Below are 14,301 nucleotides of genomic sequence, written 5' to 3' on the forward strand. Positions count from 1 at the left end.
AGGGTACTCCTGAGCTGGCCTTTATGCCCGCACATAGTATTTTGTGGAAGAGCCACACTCAAGGGGCCAAAGAGCCACATGTGGCTCGCGGGCCGCAGTTTGCCGACCACTGACCCTAGTGCACAAGTGGACTAGAGTAGACTGGACCCACCTTTTTCTTCTCAGCTGTATATTTTAATGTATTACAAGGGATTTTACTTAACTAGTAAGGAATTAGAAGTTTACCTGGGTCATACTGGTTGTGGAACTTTATTCCGTTTAAACCTAGAATTTCTCCTTCAGGAGGAGACTTTGTGAACCTAAAATGGCTCTCAGCGTGTGTAAGTTCCTTTCATTGTTGTCAGCTCCTTGAGAGTTTCATGAGGTCAGAGAGGAGGAGAGCAAACTGCAGGCAGCACAGTGACGTCGGCACTGGCATTGTACAGTCTGCGATGTCGGGGTTGATCATCCCGGAAAGCCTGCTTGGTGTTTTGCTGGGCAGTATGGGGCAGTTGCTGTGGAAGTCCAGTGGGCTCGGTGTGCGTGTGCCCCCTGACCCTTGGAGCGCCAGGCTCTTCTGTGGCAGTGGCAGTCAGACTGCGGACTCTGTCCAAGAGGGTGTCGCGGGAGACAGCCCCTTCATGTGGCGGGAATAGCAAGGGCTGAAAGGTTTCTAAATGCTCTCCACAGACCCTCAGGTTGCCTGATAGTTCCAGCAGCCTAACCATTGTCAGCTCGGGCCCTGCTAAGGTGTATGTGTACCACCTCAGGTGTAAAAGCATGGACAGCTGTGTAAGATCTATTCTGAGGGGATTCTGGCTGCTTCCTCTTAGCCAGAGTAGGGGTGTGGGAAGAGAAGACAGAACAAAGAAGAAAGAAGTACAAGTGCTTCCTGGGTAAGTTTGCTTGTTGTTGTGGGGGATATGAGGGCTCACACCACCTTCTGACCATTTGGGTTATACAGAAACCTTTCAGCTAGGTTGGGGGGGTGCTTTCTGTCCCCTACTGTGGGGTTCAGATCAGAACCAGTGGGAATTTGCCAGTCACTGCAGGGGACTTTTAATTGTGGGATCTCATAGACAAAAGGGGGTTAGTTCCACATCCATGGCACTGTGGTTCTCTATGCCCCAGGAGTACAGAGCTGGGACCTCCAGCTGCCCGAGTAAATTTCTCAGCATGTTCCAAGCACTTAGAAGGCAGGGGACGGATGTGCCAATTATCTGTGTTCTGAAATTTGGGCACCCTTTGTAACTGGCAACAGAGCTTTTCTCCATATTGACAGGGCAGGGACTCTATGGGCTGGATTCGGCACTGTTAGCATTCCTGACACACTGCTTCCGAAGGCTGTGTGTGAAGCCGAATGATGTGTGATCAGGGGTTTGACTGTGAAATTTGTGGTGCTTGCTTGCATTCAAATTCTTTGCACTTGAACATGAGTTAAAGAGACAAATAAGTCAGAAGACTGCAGCAAAATCTAAAGTTAAATATACGCCTATTCTTTATAATGGCATTCAGATTAAACCATGAAAATGCAAACTGCTGTGTTATTTACCCCTCTAGGGTCAGGTTGGAGTTCTTGTTCTATATTTCTGCATTATTTACAGTGATAGTGAGGGGCAGGAAATGTATCAGAAGCATTTCTCCTTTTAACAAAAAAATCCAAAATCGAGACAATTCTTGAGAATGCAGCCATTTTGAAAATGTAGATAAAGAAAAATGCTGAAGATTTTGGGTGGTTTACAGAGAGTAGCATGATTTTGTAATTGCTGCCACCTACTGTATGTGGTTAATGTTTGTTTAAATTTAAGAAGTTCATGAAGGGGAGGCTGCTGAAATAGATAATTAAAGCAAGGTAGACAGCATTAGTTTATAGCATTTCTTCTCTACTCCGTAAGTGGTTCTTAATTACCAAGACGGCTGGCAGCTTTCATTCATTACCTTTAAGTGGATTTAAAGTTTTTCTCATTTTAAAGGGCTAAGGAACCCCACAGTAATGCTGTAAAATATACATTCAATAGCTTTCCATGCGCAGGGATTTTCTGTGTGTACGTGAAACAGTTTGCTTTAAGGAAGTTGTTTTGTTTGTTTTGTTCTGGATTTGGATTATAAATTAATTTCCATGAAAGAGATGAAAACAGCAAGCAGAGCTGACAGAGTTGGAGCAGTTGACTTAAAAGACATTCTTTCATTAGTCTTAAAACAAAGCTTCAGATCAGCCCGCTAGTTAAATGTAACAAGCAATATAGAGTCAGAGTCAGCAGAGATCCCCTCTCTCTTATTAAGACCCAGCTGTCAAAGGGTCATTAGGTCCTTCCTGCGGAAAACACTTGCCCATTAATGTTGGGGGTGATCCCTCCACAGGATTTCTGAGTAAGTGCCTAACATTTACTTTTTGAAAGAATCTAAAGCTGGTGTGAGTATTGAGTGTTCAGACTTATCAGAAGTAATGTCTTCAGTCTTGGTTTTGTTAAATATGCCACAGTGTATGTCTGGAATGCTACTGGTATCTATAGGCGTTGACTTATAGCGCCACTACAAAAAGATCCTTCATGGAAATCAAACTGCTGTAACTGGGAAGAGACGACATACACGAAATTCATGTATTTCTCTGATGTTTTTCCCTTGTTGCTACTTGTATTATTTTAAGTGGCCCCTATTTCAGTGTCTGAAAACACCACAGTGAGGTTGACTTTGCTTTTCTGCTGTAGGCTATTTGCTTTCCAGAAGAGAAGGCCAGGCAGGCTCTCCTGAAAAGCCACTCTCGGACCTGGGCCGGCTCTCCTACCTGGCCTATTGGAAGAGTGTTATCTTAGAATATCTCTACCGCCACCACGAGAGGCACATCAGCATCAAGGCGATCAGCAGAGCTACGGGCATGTGCCCCCACGACATCGCCACCACTCTGCAGCATCTCCACATGATTGACAAGAGGGAGGGCAGGTGAGTGCTGGTGCCTTGGCCAACCCCGCTGCCTCTCAAGCATCTTACACTGGAAAGGATCCCTGGAGTCAGGCAGGTTCATTCCAGTTAAAGATAAGAGGCTCCCCAACAGTATTATTAAACTCTTTTAAAAAGAAAACAGGAAATGACACTTTTTTGCTGGTCAAATTTCACTTTGCTGTCCATTTTCACTGATAAGCTTTCTGATTTTTCCTCACCCAGGTACTATTAGTGCTAGTGTATATCATTATGTGAAGGTGAAATGAAAGTTCAGCTTTTGATTGCACTTTGTTCTGCCTCATCACATTGCAGATTTGTTATTATTAGAAGGGAAAAGTTGATATTGGGCCACATGGAAAAGCTGAAAACCTGTTCCCGGTCCAATGAACTTGATCCAGAGAGTCTGAGGTGGACCCCAATTTTAATTTCTAATGCTGCAGTTTCTGAAGAAGAGCGAGAAGCTGAAAAAGAGGTAATGATTGGCCTCATCACACTAAGTTGTATAACTTTTATCTTGTAGCATTCTCAAGCTAAGAAAGTCATTAACATCATTGTCAAAAGCTTGGTTGTGTAGAGAGAGCTTATGAAATGATATGGCACTAATTTATCTAACTGAGGTTGCATGGTAAGACATGATAATTTTATTGAATTGAGTATGAAAAATGAAACATTTATTATTGATCACAAAGCAGCATTTTTCACTCCTGACAGCATGTAATCAGATCGCATTTGGTGCTGAGCTCCAGGGCTGCAGTGTCAATCGATTCTTTGTGTTTATGAACTTGCTTAAAGTGCTCCATGCCAGTGAGCATGTAATGTACTGATAAAGGACTCAAATCAATTCGCTGCATCATTAATACTGCTAAATATCCCATGAAACCCAATCTTCTTTGATTTGTTATCCTAACTGATGTCAAAGAGTCCTGAGATGATGCAGCTGGAATGTTGCTTGGCTGGCTGACTGTCCTGATCAGAAATGACATAGAGATCCTTTGCCCTTGATCCCTAGAGGCTCTGGCTACCTAACTGCCCTCTCACCAGCCTGCCATTTTTACCCTCCCCCTCAGGCTGAGCGGCTAATGGAACAAGCTAGCTGCTGGGAAAAAGAGGAACAAGAAATCCTGTCATCTAGAACTAACAGTAGGCAATCACCTGCAAAAGTACAATCGAAAAATAAATATTTGCATTCCCCGGAGAGCCGGCCAGTGGCAGGGGAACGAGGGCAGCTGTCTAAAGAGACCAGTGAAGAAGAGGAGGACGAAGAAGAAGAGGAGGAGGAGGAGGAGGAGGAGGAAGAAGAAGAGGAAGAGGAAGAAGAAGAGGAGGAGGAGGAAGAAGAGGAGGAAGAGGAAGAAGAGGAGGAAGAAAATATTCAAAGCTCTCCTCCAAAATTAACTAAACCACAGTCAGTTGCCATAAAGAGAAAGGTATGTGTCTGTTTAGATTTTCAGTCTGAGTCAGTTTCAATCAAATCTTGTCATTGCAAACATTCTATTAGTATTTGTTTTATTCTCTATTCTTTAGATGTAGTTTATTTGTATCCAAACCCACTGATCATATATCATCATCGTTTATCTTACAGTCATGATTGTGTTTACATTTGAGTTTTGTTAGTGCTGTGACGGGAAACCAAGGGTAGGCTGGCTTTCTAGTCTAGTAGTTACTGCCACCTGCTGGTTTCTGGGGCTGGAGTGAGTCAGACTGAGGGAACAGGCAGGCAAGGGCCCTGACGAGCACTTAAACCACCTTCAACAAATTTTGGTGAAAATACCATGGCCTATGGAGGCTGGGAGACTTGTCCAAGATCTCACAACCCATTAGCGATGGAGCCAGAATCAGGGGAGTTCTCAGACTCCAAGCCCAGCGCTCCTGATACTTTCTTTTTCTTGTTCTTGGCATAGAATTTTTAGAAGCTATTTTAAGCTGTTCGTTTGGATGCTGATATTTTGCATTTGTGGCCAAGTACACATTACTGAAATTTCTCATATCTTAGTGGCCTGGTGGTTTCTCTACATACACCCTGTGCAGAAGGTAAAAAATTGATTTTGGCTTTAGGTAATTTCTCCACCCAGATCTGGTATCTTTGTCTTCAGCCTCTACCTGTGACTTATGGAGGGGCCAGATAATATTAGTGTAGCCAAGACTAACAGAGATAACAATACAAGTTAAGACTCTGCCCAAGGCCATCCCGTGTTGGGTTTGTCAAAGAACCTGTTGTTTTAACTCCCAGCTCTCTGTGCTTTCTTCAAAGCCTGGAATCTTCTAGTGGAAGGGCAGCTGTAGAATAGGGGTAGAAATGAGCATCCTATAAAGTGGACTTCAGACTTAGGAAAAATGTTTTAATTTCTTACAAAGAAAATGTATTCATGTATGTATTCATTATATATATAACCAAAGAAATTTGTTTTAAAAACCTCAAAAACCAGAATTATTCAGGGCATGTTATGGCCTAACATTATATAAATGGACTCAACCTAAAGAAAACCAGCTCTTGCCCTGGCCGGTTTGCTCAGTGGATAGAGCATCATCAGCTCAGCATGCAGATGTGTCCTGGGTTTGATCCCTGGTCCAGGCACATATGAGAAGTGACCATCTGCTTCTCGCCTCCTTCTCTGTCTCTTCCCATCTCAAAGCCAGTAGCTCAGTTGGTTCAAGCATCGGCCCTGGGCACTGAGGATAGCTCAGCTGGACCGAGCATCGGGAGTGCTGAGGGTGGCTTGGTCGATTTGAGCATTGGCCCCAGACAGGGGTTGTCGGGTAGATCCTAGTCCGGGTGCATGCAGGAGTCTATCTCCCCTCCTCTCACTTAAAAAGAAAGAAAGAAAGAAAGAAAGAAAGAAAACCAGCTCTTTATATTGGCTATACTCATGTTGGGGAAAATTCTAGTATATTAGGGAGGGCAGGCCAATTGGGAGGTTAATAACCATAAATGTTAAGTTATAGGATATGATTATCAGGCTTAATATGTACACTTTAGTGAACATTTAGAGTTAAAAATGTGAAACACAATAACTCTTGGATACGGTTTGCCTAGTTTGAGTTTTAACCACGCATTTGAACCCGTCTTTGCAGTGTATTTTCAATAATATTTTAGGGCCCATTATTGACAGTTACATTTTAGCAGCAAATCTTTTTATTCCTATTTTTTAAATTTTGCATCATTAACCACATTTGCTTAAAAAAATATATTTTATAATTGCAGGTATGGGAAGTCATTGGTGCCAACTTTTAGTGCAGTTAGAAAAATAAATTTTTATATATCTTATGTAAAGAAGACAGATCTTATTTATGTCTTATTTTTCAGATGCTTTCTATATTAAAACATTTTGTAAAATTATCAGTTAATGACATTCCTGCAGCCACCAATAAGTGATTCTTTTAACATTTTAATCTTTTAAGTGCTCTGTTTATTGTTCTTGAAGTCCAGTTAAATGGGACCAGGAGGCTGGTCTTGTATACCATCAAATTTCCTAGGGTGCTGTGAATATAGTAAGGGCTCCTTGAGCAGTTATCAAGTATTCAGTGAGTGACCCAGTGGTTAGTTAATTATTGTAACATTTATAGAAACATTGTTGTTCCTAATGACTTACTAGCTACCAGGATATTGAAACCAGCAAGTACCATTTGAAAAATATGTGCTGGAAAAGCAAATCTTTGCTTTTAAAATCTATGGTTAAATTTCTAGGGTGTTCTTTCTGAAAGCATCTGCTTGAGTAAACAAGTAGTTTATTTGGGAAGCACTTGCCTGTGTAGTTGGAGCCTGAGAGGGATGTTAAACATCAAATGGAAGGTTAAGTACAAAGGCAATACAGAAGTCTTTATGTGTGAGATTCTTAGACTTTCGTTCAGTACATGTTTGCTACATATCGACTCAACCATTTAATTTCTCATGAGGTCTATGTATTATATTTGGAATTAATTTCAGAGGCCTTTTGTACTAAAGAAGAAAAGGGGTCGTAAACGCAGGAGGATCAACAGCAGTGTAACAACTGAGACCATTTCCGAGACGACAGAAGTTCTGAATGAGCCCTTTGACAACTCGGATGAAGAGAGGCCAATGCCACAGCTGGAGCCTACCTGTGAGATTGACATGGAGGAAGATGGCGGGAAGCCAGTGCTGAGGAAAGCATTCCAGCATCAGCCTGGGAAGAAAAGACAAACAGAGAAAGAGGAAGGAAGAGACAATCATTGCTTTAAGAATGCTGACCCTTGTAGAAGTAAGTGGAGGAATTGTAAAAATCTTACCCTTGTGACTATCTGTACATTACTGCCCAAAAGCAGGCACCTGGAGACATGCCCAAAGGCATCTCCAAGGATGTATGGACCCACCAGAAATAAGTGCTCATCTGTCCTTTCTCATTCATAAAGGAGTCTCTCTCTTCTTCCTGGAATTGGATTTTGTGTTAAACAACATGCCTATAGGAGGGTTTGTCTTTCGTTCCAGAAATTATTGAAGAGACTGTAAGAAACACTACATTTCCTGATTCTAATATGTACTTTTCCCCCACATTAGTCTTTCTGAAATCAGGGTATATATTATCATCAATGTGAGCATGGAATGCAGTAGCTTTTCTTTTTTCCTGAAAACCAAACGGTAAATTGATGGTGCATCTTATAATCAGTGGTGTCTTGTATTATTATCAAGAATCATCTCACCTGCACCATCACTATTAGCTTTGATAATATAGGACAGTGTAGAAATCAAGAAACTGTCCTTCCTTTTAAATTACTATTCTACAGTAATTTAGTGAAGCAGGGACACTTCACCCCATCCTCTTAAAAAAATCCCTAAAACCCCAGTGAACCATCTTTGATGCCCTGTTTAAAAGCAGCCATCCCAGCCCTGGCCAGTTGGCTCAGCAGTAGAGCATCAGCCTGGTGTGTGGATGTCCCAGGTTCGATTCCTGGCCGGGGCACACAGGAGAAGCGCCCATTTGCTTCTCCACCCCTCCCCCCTCCTTCCTCTCTGCCTCAGGCACTAGAATGGCTCTGGTTGCAATGGAGCAACACCCCAGATAGGCAGAGCATCGCTCCCTGGTGGGCATGACGGGTGGATCCTGGTCGGGCGCATGCGGGAGTCTGTCTCTCTGCTTCCCTGCTTCTCACTTCAGAAAAATACAAAAAACAAACAAAAAACAGCAGTCATGAGACAGGCTCTCTACTGCTGAAACTACTATATTCGAAAACTTAATTTATTCCCTTCTAGGGAATAGGCTGTCTCATTTCCCTGGGCAACACAGGTTACCCCTCTTGTTTTTGAAAAGCCACAATTTTAAGAACATGAGCAAGCATCTTTTGACTTAATTAACAGGATTACTATTGTTGCATACAGAGTTTTGCTGAGGGAATGGCATCTTACTCTGGGTATAGAGAAACCAAGCGCCTTATTCTTTGGTTTCTTTTTTTTTTTTTTTTTTTTTTTTTTAGAGAGAGGAGAGGGAGAGACAGAGAGAGAGAGAGGAGAGACAGAGGGAGAAGGGGGGGGGGGAGCTGGAAGCATCAACTCCCATATGTGCCTTGACCAGGCAAGCCCAGGGTTTCAAACCGGTGGCCTCAGCATTTCCAGGTTGACGCTCTATCCACTGCGCCACCACAGGTCAGGCCTCTTTGGTTTCTTTAAACAAACAAACAAACAACATCATCAAGCTGCAGCAAGAGGTCATTTTTATGTGGGAATTGAGCCTTATTGCCAGTTCCTAGCTCTTTTCTCAGGAGCTTGTAAATGAATTAGCTTTCATTCTCCACTTGGTGCCATTTGCCTTTAAAAATTCTAAGTGGCCATGTTACACCTGATTCCTTCTGATTTAGAGAGGTTTTCCTGTCAAAGCTGGTAGGTCTAGTGCACATGGAATGAGCATAGGATCCCCAGGGCACTGGCATGGCTGTCACCTGCCCTGTGAATAGAAGTGAAACCATCTGAACATCTTGAGATGTCTGTGAACTAGGTATTGTGCCTTGCACTTCTGAAGGAGTCCGTCTACATCACGTATGTGTTCTCTATGGCTAGCCAATCGAATGTAGTGCTTGCAGGTAAGTTTATGTGTAATCTTTCAATTGCCTAAATGAGCTAAAAGCTCACCCTGCTCTGCACTGATTGGATTAGAAGTTGCTCCCTTCTGGCAAATGGAGTGCTGTTTGATATGATTATTAGATCTTATTTTTGTTCTCCAGAACAAGTTCTCCAAAATCTGTTCTTCTAAGAAGGCTATTTCTCTTTGTCAAGTTTTTCTTTAAATTGACCCTCCAGGAGATCAGTGTGATCTTTAACTTTCTAAAGATCTTAAGAAGACTTGGGTGTTTTATATCTATATATATTCATATGTTTTCTTGTTTGTTTACATCTATATAAATACATTTACATATTTATATTTATATGTGCATACAGGTACAGTAAAAATAAAATTAGCTGACTAAAATGAACTTGACAATTATGGTTTGTTTCTTATTTACTTTAGTATTCAAACCATACATTTAAGCAGCAAATTGATCCATAATTCAGCCTGGATAGAATTAGCAATAAAAAGAATACCTATGTTTTAAATGTTCTGTCATTTCATGGTAAATACATTATAGTTTATGTCATGCAAAAATGATGATCTTGTGGTAGATTACAGATGTATTCAGTTATTCATGCATTTGTTTCAGAGGCACATGGTTTATTTTTATGCCACAGGGAACAGTCAAATCAAAGTAAACACTTGTCATCTGAGATCATTTACATTCAGTAACTGTCCACAAACCGAAGTTCACGTTCTCAGGATAGACGTGGGAGTTAGGCCTCTATTCATGTCTTAGTACAGTGGTGATGTGGACATGAGCTAGCATTAACCCCTCTCCCCTGTATTTTCTACTTTGTAAATATTTAAGTGGATGTTTTTACGAAGCGGATTCCAGGCATCAGAAAATATCTTGTTAGTTAAATTCAAATAAGTTTATTATGATTGCTTGTATCCATGCACTTCCTATAAAAAGCACAACGTTCTTTTGAGAGAGAGAGAATATGTGTGTGCATGCGTGCCTGTGTGTGACATACATTATTTTCCCAGGCCTAAGTGATTTACTCAGTATACCACAATACATTGGTCTTGATTGTGTCTTTACCATCAACTCTTAAAATGCTAAATTGAAAGCAGTGCTTGCTAATTAATTTAGAGGAGTGAATTCAAGTTGTTCGTGGTTATGCTTTCTAAGACTTTGTTTTTCTTCCTCCCTTTCTCCTTGATAAGACAATATGGACAGTGATGCAAATAACTTGAAGGAAGGCAGTAGAGACAATCCTGAACCTCTAAAGTGCAAACAAGTGTGGCCAAAAGGCTCACAGCGTGGTCTGTCAAAGTGGAGGCCGAGCAAAGAAAGGAAGACTGGCTTTAAACTGAACTTATACACCCCCCCAGAGACACCCATGGAGCCCGACGACCCGGTAGCAGCGGAAGAACAGAAGGAGACTCTGGAGGACGAAAGCATTCCTACCCCCACCCCCACCAGGATCGAGGAGGAGGCCAAGGATACTGTGGAGCCCCTGCTGCCTCGGGATGGAAACACAAAGGAGGAAACATGTGACCCCGGAAGTCCCAGTAAATCACCAGGTGAGAAACTGGAAGACGACTCAGTCAAACCTGAGGAGGAAGAGGAGGAGGAGGAAGAAGAGGAGGAGGAAGAGGAGGAGGAGGAAGAAGAGGAAGAGGAGGAAGAAGAGGAAGAAGAAGACGACGGAAGTGTAGAAAAAGACCCAAGTGGTACTAAAAGTCAGGACAAAGAGGAACCAGAAGTCTGCATGGACAAGGAAGACCCTGTGCATTTGGATGACCATGAAGAGGAGGAGGAAGAGGATGAAGAGCCATCTCACAACGAAGGTCATGATGCGGATGATGAAGACGACAGTCACATGGAGTCTGCAGAAGCGGAGAAAGAAGAACGCCCCAGAGAAGCCTTCAGAGAAGTACTGGAAAACCAGGAGGCTTTTTTAGACCTTAGTGTCCAGCCTAGTCATTCGAACCCAGAGGTCTTAATGGACTGTGGTGTTGACCTTGCAGCTCCATGTAACAGTGAACCTAAGGAGCTTGCTGGAGACACTGAAACTGCACCTGAATCTGATGAGGAGCCCCCTGATGAGCAGGCACCAAAACAGGACCAAAAGAACAGTGAAGAAGCAGATTCTGAGTTCAAAGAGGGAAGTACAGCAACCATGGAGATCGACTCAGAGACCGTCCAGGCAGTTCAGTCTTTGACCCAGGAGAACAGTGAACAGGACGACACCTTTCAGGATTGTACTGAGACTCAAGAGGCCTGTAGAAGCCTACAAAATTACACCCATGCAGACCAAAGTCCTCAAATTGCTGCCACTCTGGACGATTGCCAGCAGTCAGACCACAGCAGCCCAGTTTCATCCGTCCATTCCCATCCTGGCCAGTCAGTACGTTCCGTGAGCAGCCCAAGTGTCCCTGCCCTGGAAAACAGCTATGCCCAAATTAGCCCAGATCAAAGTGCCATCTCAGTGCCATCTTTGCAGAACATGGAAACCAGTCCAATGATGGATGTCCCATCAGTTTCCGATCATTCACAACAAGTCGTTGACAGCGGATTTAGTGACCTGGGCAGTATTGAGAGCACAACTGAGAACTACGAAAACCCAAGCAGCTATGATTCTACTATGGGTGGCAGCATTTGTGGAAACGGCTCTTCACAGAACAGCTGCTCCTACAGCAACCTCACCTCTAGCAATCTGACACAGAGCAGCTGTGCTGTCACCCAGCAGATGTCCAACATCAGCGGGAGCTGCAGCATGCTGCAGCAAACCAGCATCAGTTCTCCCCCGACCTGCAGCGTCAAGTCTCCACAAGGCTGCGTGGTGGAGAGGCCTCCGAGCAGCAGCCAGCAGCTGGCTCAGTGCAGCATGGCTGCTAACTTCACCCCTCCAATGCAGCTGGCTGAGATCCCCGAGACTGGCAATGCCAACATCGGCTTATATGAACGAATGGGTCAAAGTGATTTTGGGGCTGGGCACTACCCACAGCCGTCAGCCACCTTCAGCCTTGCCAAACTACAGCAGTTAACTAATACACTTATTGATCATTCATTGCCTTACAGCCATTCCGCTGCTGTAACTTCCTATGCAAACAGTGCCTCTTTGTCCACACCATTAAGTAACACAGGGCTGGTTCAGCTTTCTCAGTCTCCACACTCTGTCCCTGGGGGACCACAAGCACAAGCAACCATGACCCCGCCCCCCAACCTGACTCCTCCTCCAATGAACCTGCCACCGCCTCTTTTGCAAAGGAACATGGCTGCATCAAACATCGGCATCTCCCACAGCCAAAGACTGCAAACCCAGATTGCTAGCAAAGGCCACGTCTCCATGAGAACCAAAGCGGCATCTCTGTCACCAGCTGCTGCTACCCATCAGTCACAAATCTATGGGCGCTCTCAGACGGTAGCTATGCAGGGTCCTGCACGGACTTTAACAATGCAAAGAGGCATGAACATGAGTGTGAACCTGATGCCAGCCCCAGCCTACAATGTCAATTCTGTGAACATGAACATGAACACTCTCAATGCCATGAATGGGTACAGCATGTCCCAGCCAATGATGAACAGTGGCTACCACAGCAATCATGGCTACATGAATCAAACGCCCCAGTACCCTATGCAGATGCAGATGGGCATGATGGGGACCCAGCCATATGCCCAGCAGCCAATGCAGACCCCACCCCACGGAAATATGATGTACACGGCCCCCGGACATCATGGCTACATGAACACAGGCATGTCCAAACAGTCTCTCAATGGGTCCTACATGAGAAGGTAGGCAACGTGGGCAGTCACAAAACCCCTTGGGCATCACTATTGGATTGATCTGCACAAATACCTTTGAAGAGTACGATTTCAAAACCAGCAATTGGTGTGAATGCAAAGACATTTGTTGGCACCATTTATTTTAAAAAAAAAAAAAAAAAAAAAGCTGTATGCAGCAGAAAGCCTTATACAAGTTGTTTTTCTTTTTTTCCGGTTTCTTTTTTGGTACCTTTGTTTCTGTTCTTTTATATGAAGTTCTCTGCAAAGGAAGGCCCCTCTTTGGACTATAGTTGGAGGCAGCCACTTGTTGGGCCGCTTCCATTAAACAATGTGGATATCATGCCCCGCACCCCCAAATTATCTGTTTTAATACTGAACCTAGAGCTTTTTTTTCTTCCCTGTCCACTCCATGTAAATGCCTTTAGCATTTCAGTTATTGTATATTTTGTTTAAGGTGACACTTCAGCATGCCGCTAATGTCTTTGTTAGTGACAGTGCATTTTGTAGTACTGTACAAGTGTTGTGCTAACAGTAAGCCATTTCTTAAGTTTTTTGCCTTGATTAGGGTGCCCTAATTTGAGGGTTTAAAAAAACTATATTTTTGTTAATTATAAAACTGTAAAGAGCTATAAAAGCTATTCCCATTTGTTTAGTCAAAAGGGTTTTATTGCTAAATGTTTGGTGTAAAGTCGAGACCCTTTTCCATTTGGTGACAGATTTCTTTGGGGAAAAAAAGGCAGCTTTCTGTTTTATAAATGCAGACTTCTGTTTATTGAATGAAGCATATCTCAGTGTTTATCTGTCAGGTTTTGAAACATTTCATATATGTCCAAATACTTGGCAGGACTTAAAAAAATAGTGAATTTGGTGTAAAGTTGCTATTTTATGGAAATGCCTCTAACTTTACATTTTCATTCCATCTGTAGATTTTTCTATCTTTATAAAATATTGGAGTTATTTTTTAAGGAAAAATAGAGAAGTAGCTTGTGAATAGCTCAAACTAAGCTTACAAATCGCATGTAAAAAAGCAAAAAAGTTATTTGTGTCTGTTTATATTGCTTCCTTTTTGTAGCCTTTGTACCCGCACAGGGTGACGTGAGGGCCGAGCAGGAGAGGCGAACCTTGTATAAAATAGGAGCCAGCGACACTCTTGTATTTATCTGTTCTTTTTAGTCAGTCACTTAAAAAAAAAAACAAAAAAAAAACAAAAAAAAAAGCTGTACATTTTAACATAAAATAAATTATGATGAGCCATTTTTAGCCTCTTGTGTCCTGTCATATTATGATTAATAGAGAATGACCAATTGAACTGTATCATGTATCACATCTCAGAACACATACACATTTTGGGAAAATAAATTATTTAGTGTAAATTGGAGCTAAGATTTTTCTGATTTGTTTTGACTTTGTGGGAGGGGGTTGGCAATAAATAAGAGTAATATCTAATAAAACCATCACATATACCAAATACCTATTTAATAAATTAATTTATAATGGATTTTAATGCTTTTCATGAAAGTTTATTTTATGCTAGTGCATACCTTCTGTATGCCAATCATTGTCTTTAAAATAAAGTGAATTGTTTTTTTC

The 14,301-nt window shown here is 42.5% G+C and overlaps 1 protein-coding gene across 7 annotated transcripts in view; it reads left to right on the forward strand.

The window, feature by feature from the left end:
* KAT6B (lysine acetyltransferase 6B) overlaps nt 1-14,301 on the forward strand; it is a 214,948-nt gene extending 200,647 nt beyond the window's left edge. For all 7 annotated transcript variants that reach the window (XM_066244013.1, XM_066244012.1, XM_066244011.1 and 4 more), the window contains exons 14-18: nt 2,688-2,919; nt 3,232-3,391; nt 3,987-4,346; nt 6,845-7,136; nt 10,146-14,301. In XM_066244013.1, coding sequence (XP_066100110.1) covers nt 2,688-2,919; nt 3,232-3,391; nt 3,987-4,346; nt 6,845-7,136; nt 10,146-12,724 — 3,623 coding nt within the window. In that variant the 3' untranslated portion in view covers nt 12,725-14,301. The remainder of the gene's footprint in view (nt 1-2,687; nt 2,920-3,231; nt 3,392-3,986; nt 4,347-6,844; nt 7,137-10,145) is intronic.

This window comes from Saccopteryx bilineata, chromosome 9 (assembly GCF_036850765.1).
Source record: "Saccopteryx bilineata isolate mSacBil1 chromosome 9, mSacBil1_pri_phased_curated, whole genome shotgun sequence".
In the NCBI taxonomy this organism is placed as follows: Eukaryota; Metazoa; Chordata; class Mammalia; order Chiroptera; family Emballonuridae; genus Saccopteryx; species Saccopteryx bilineata.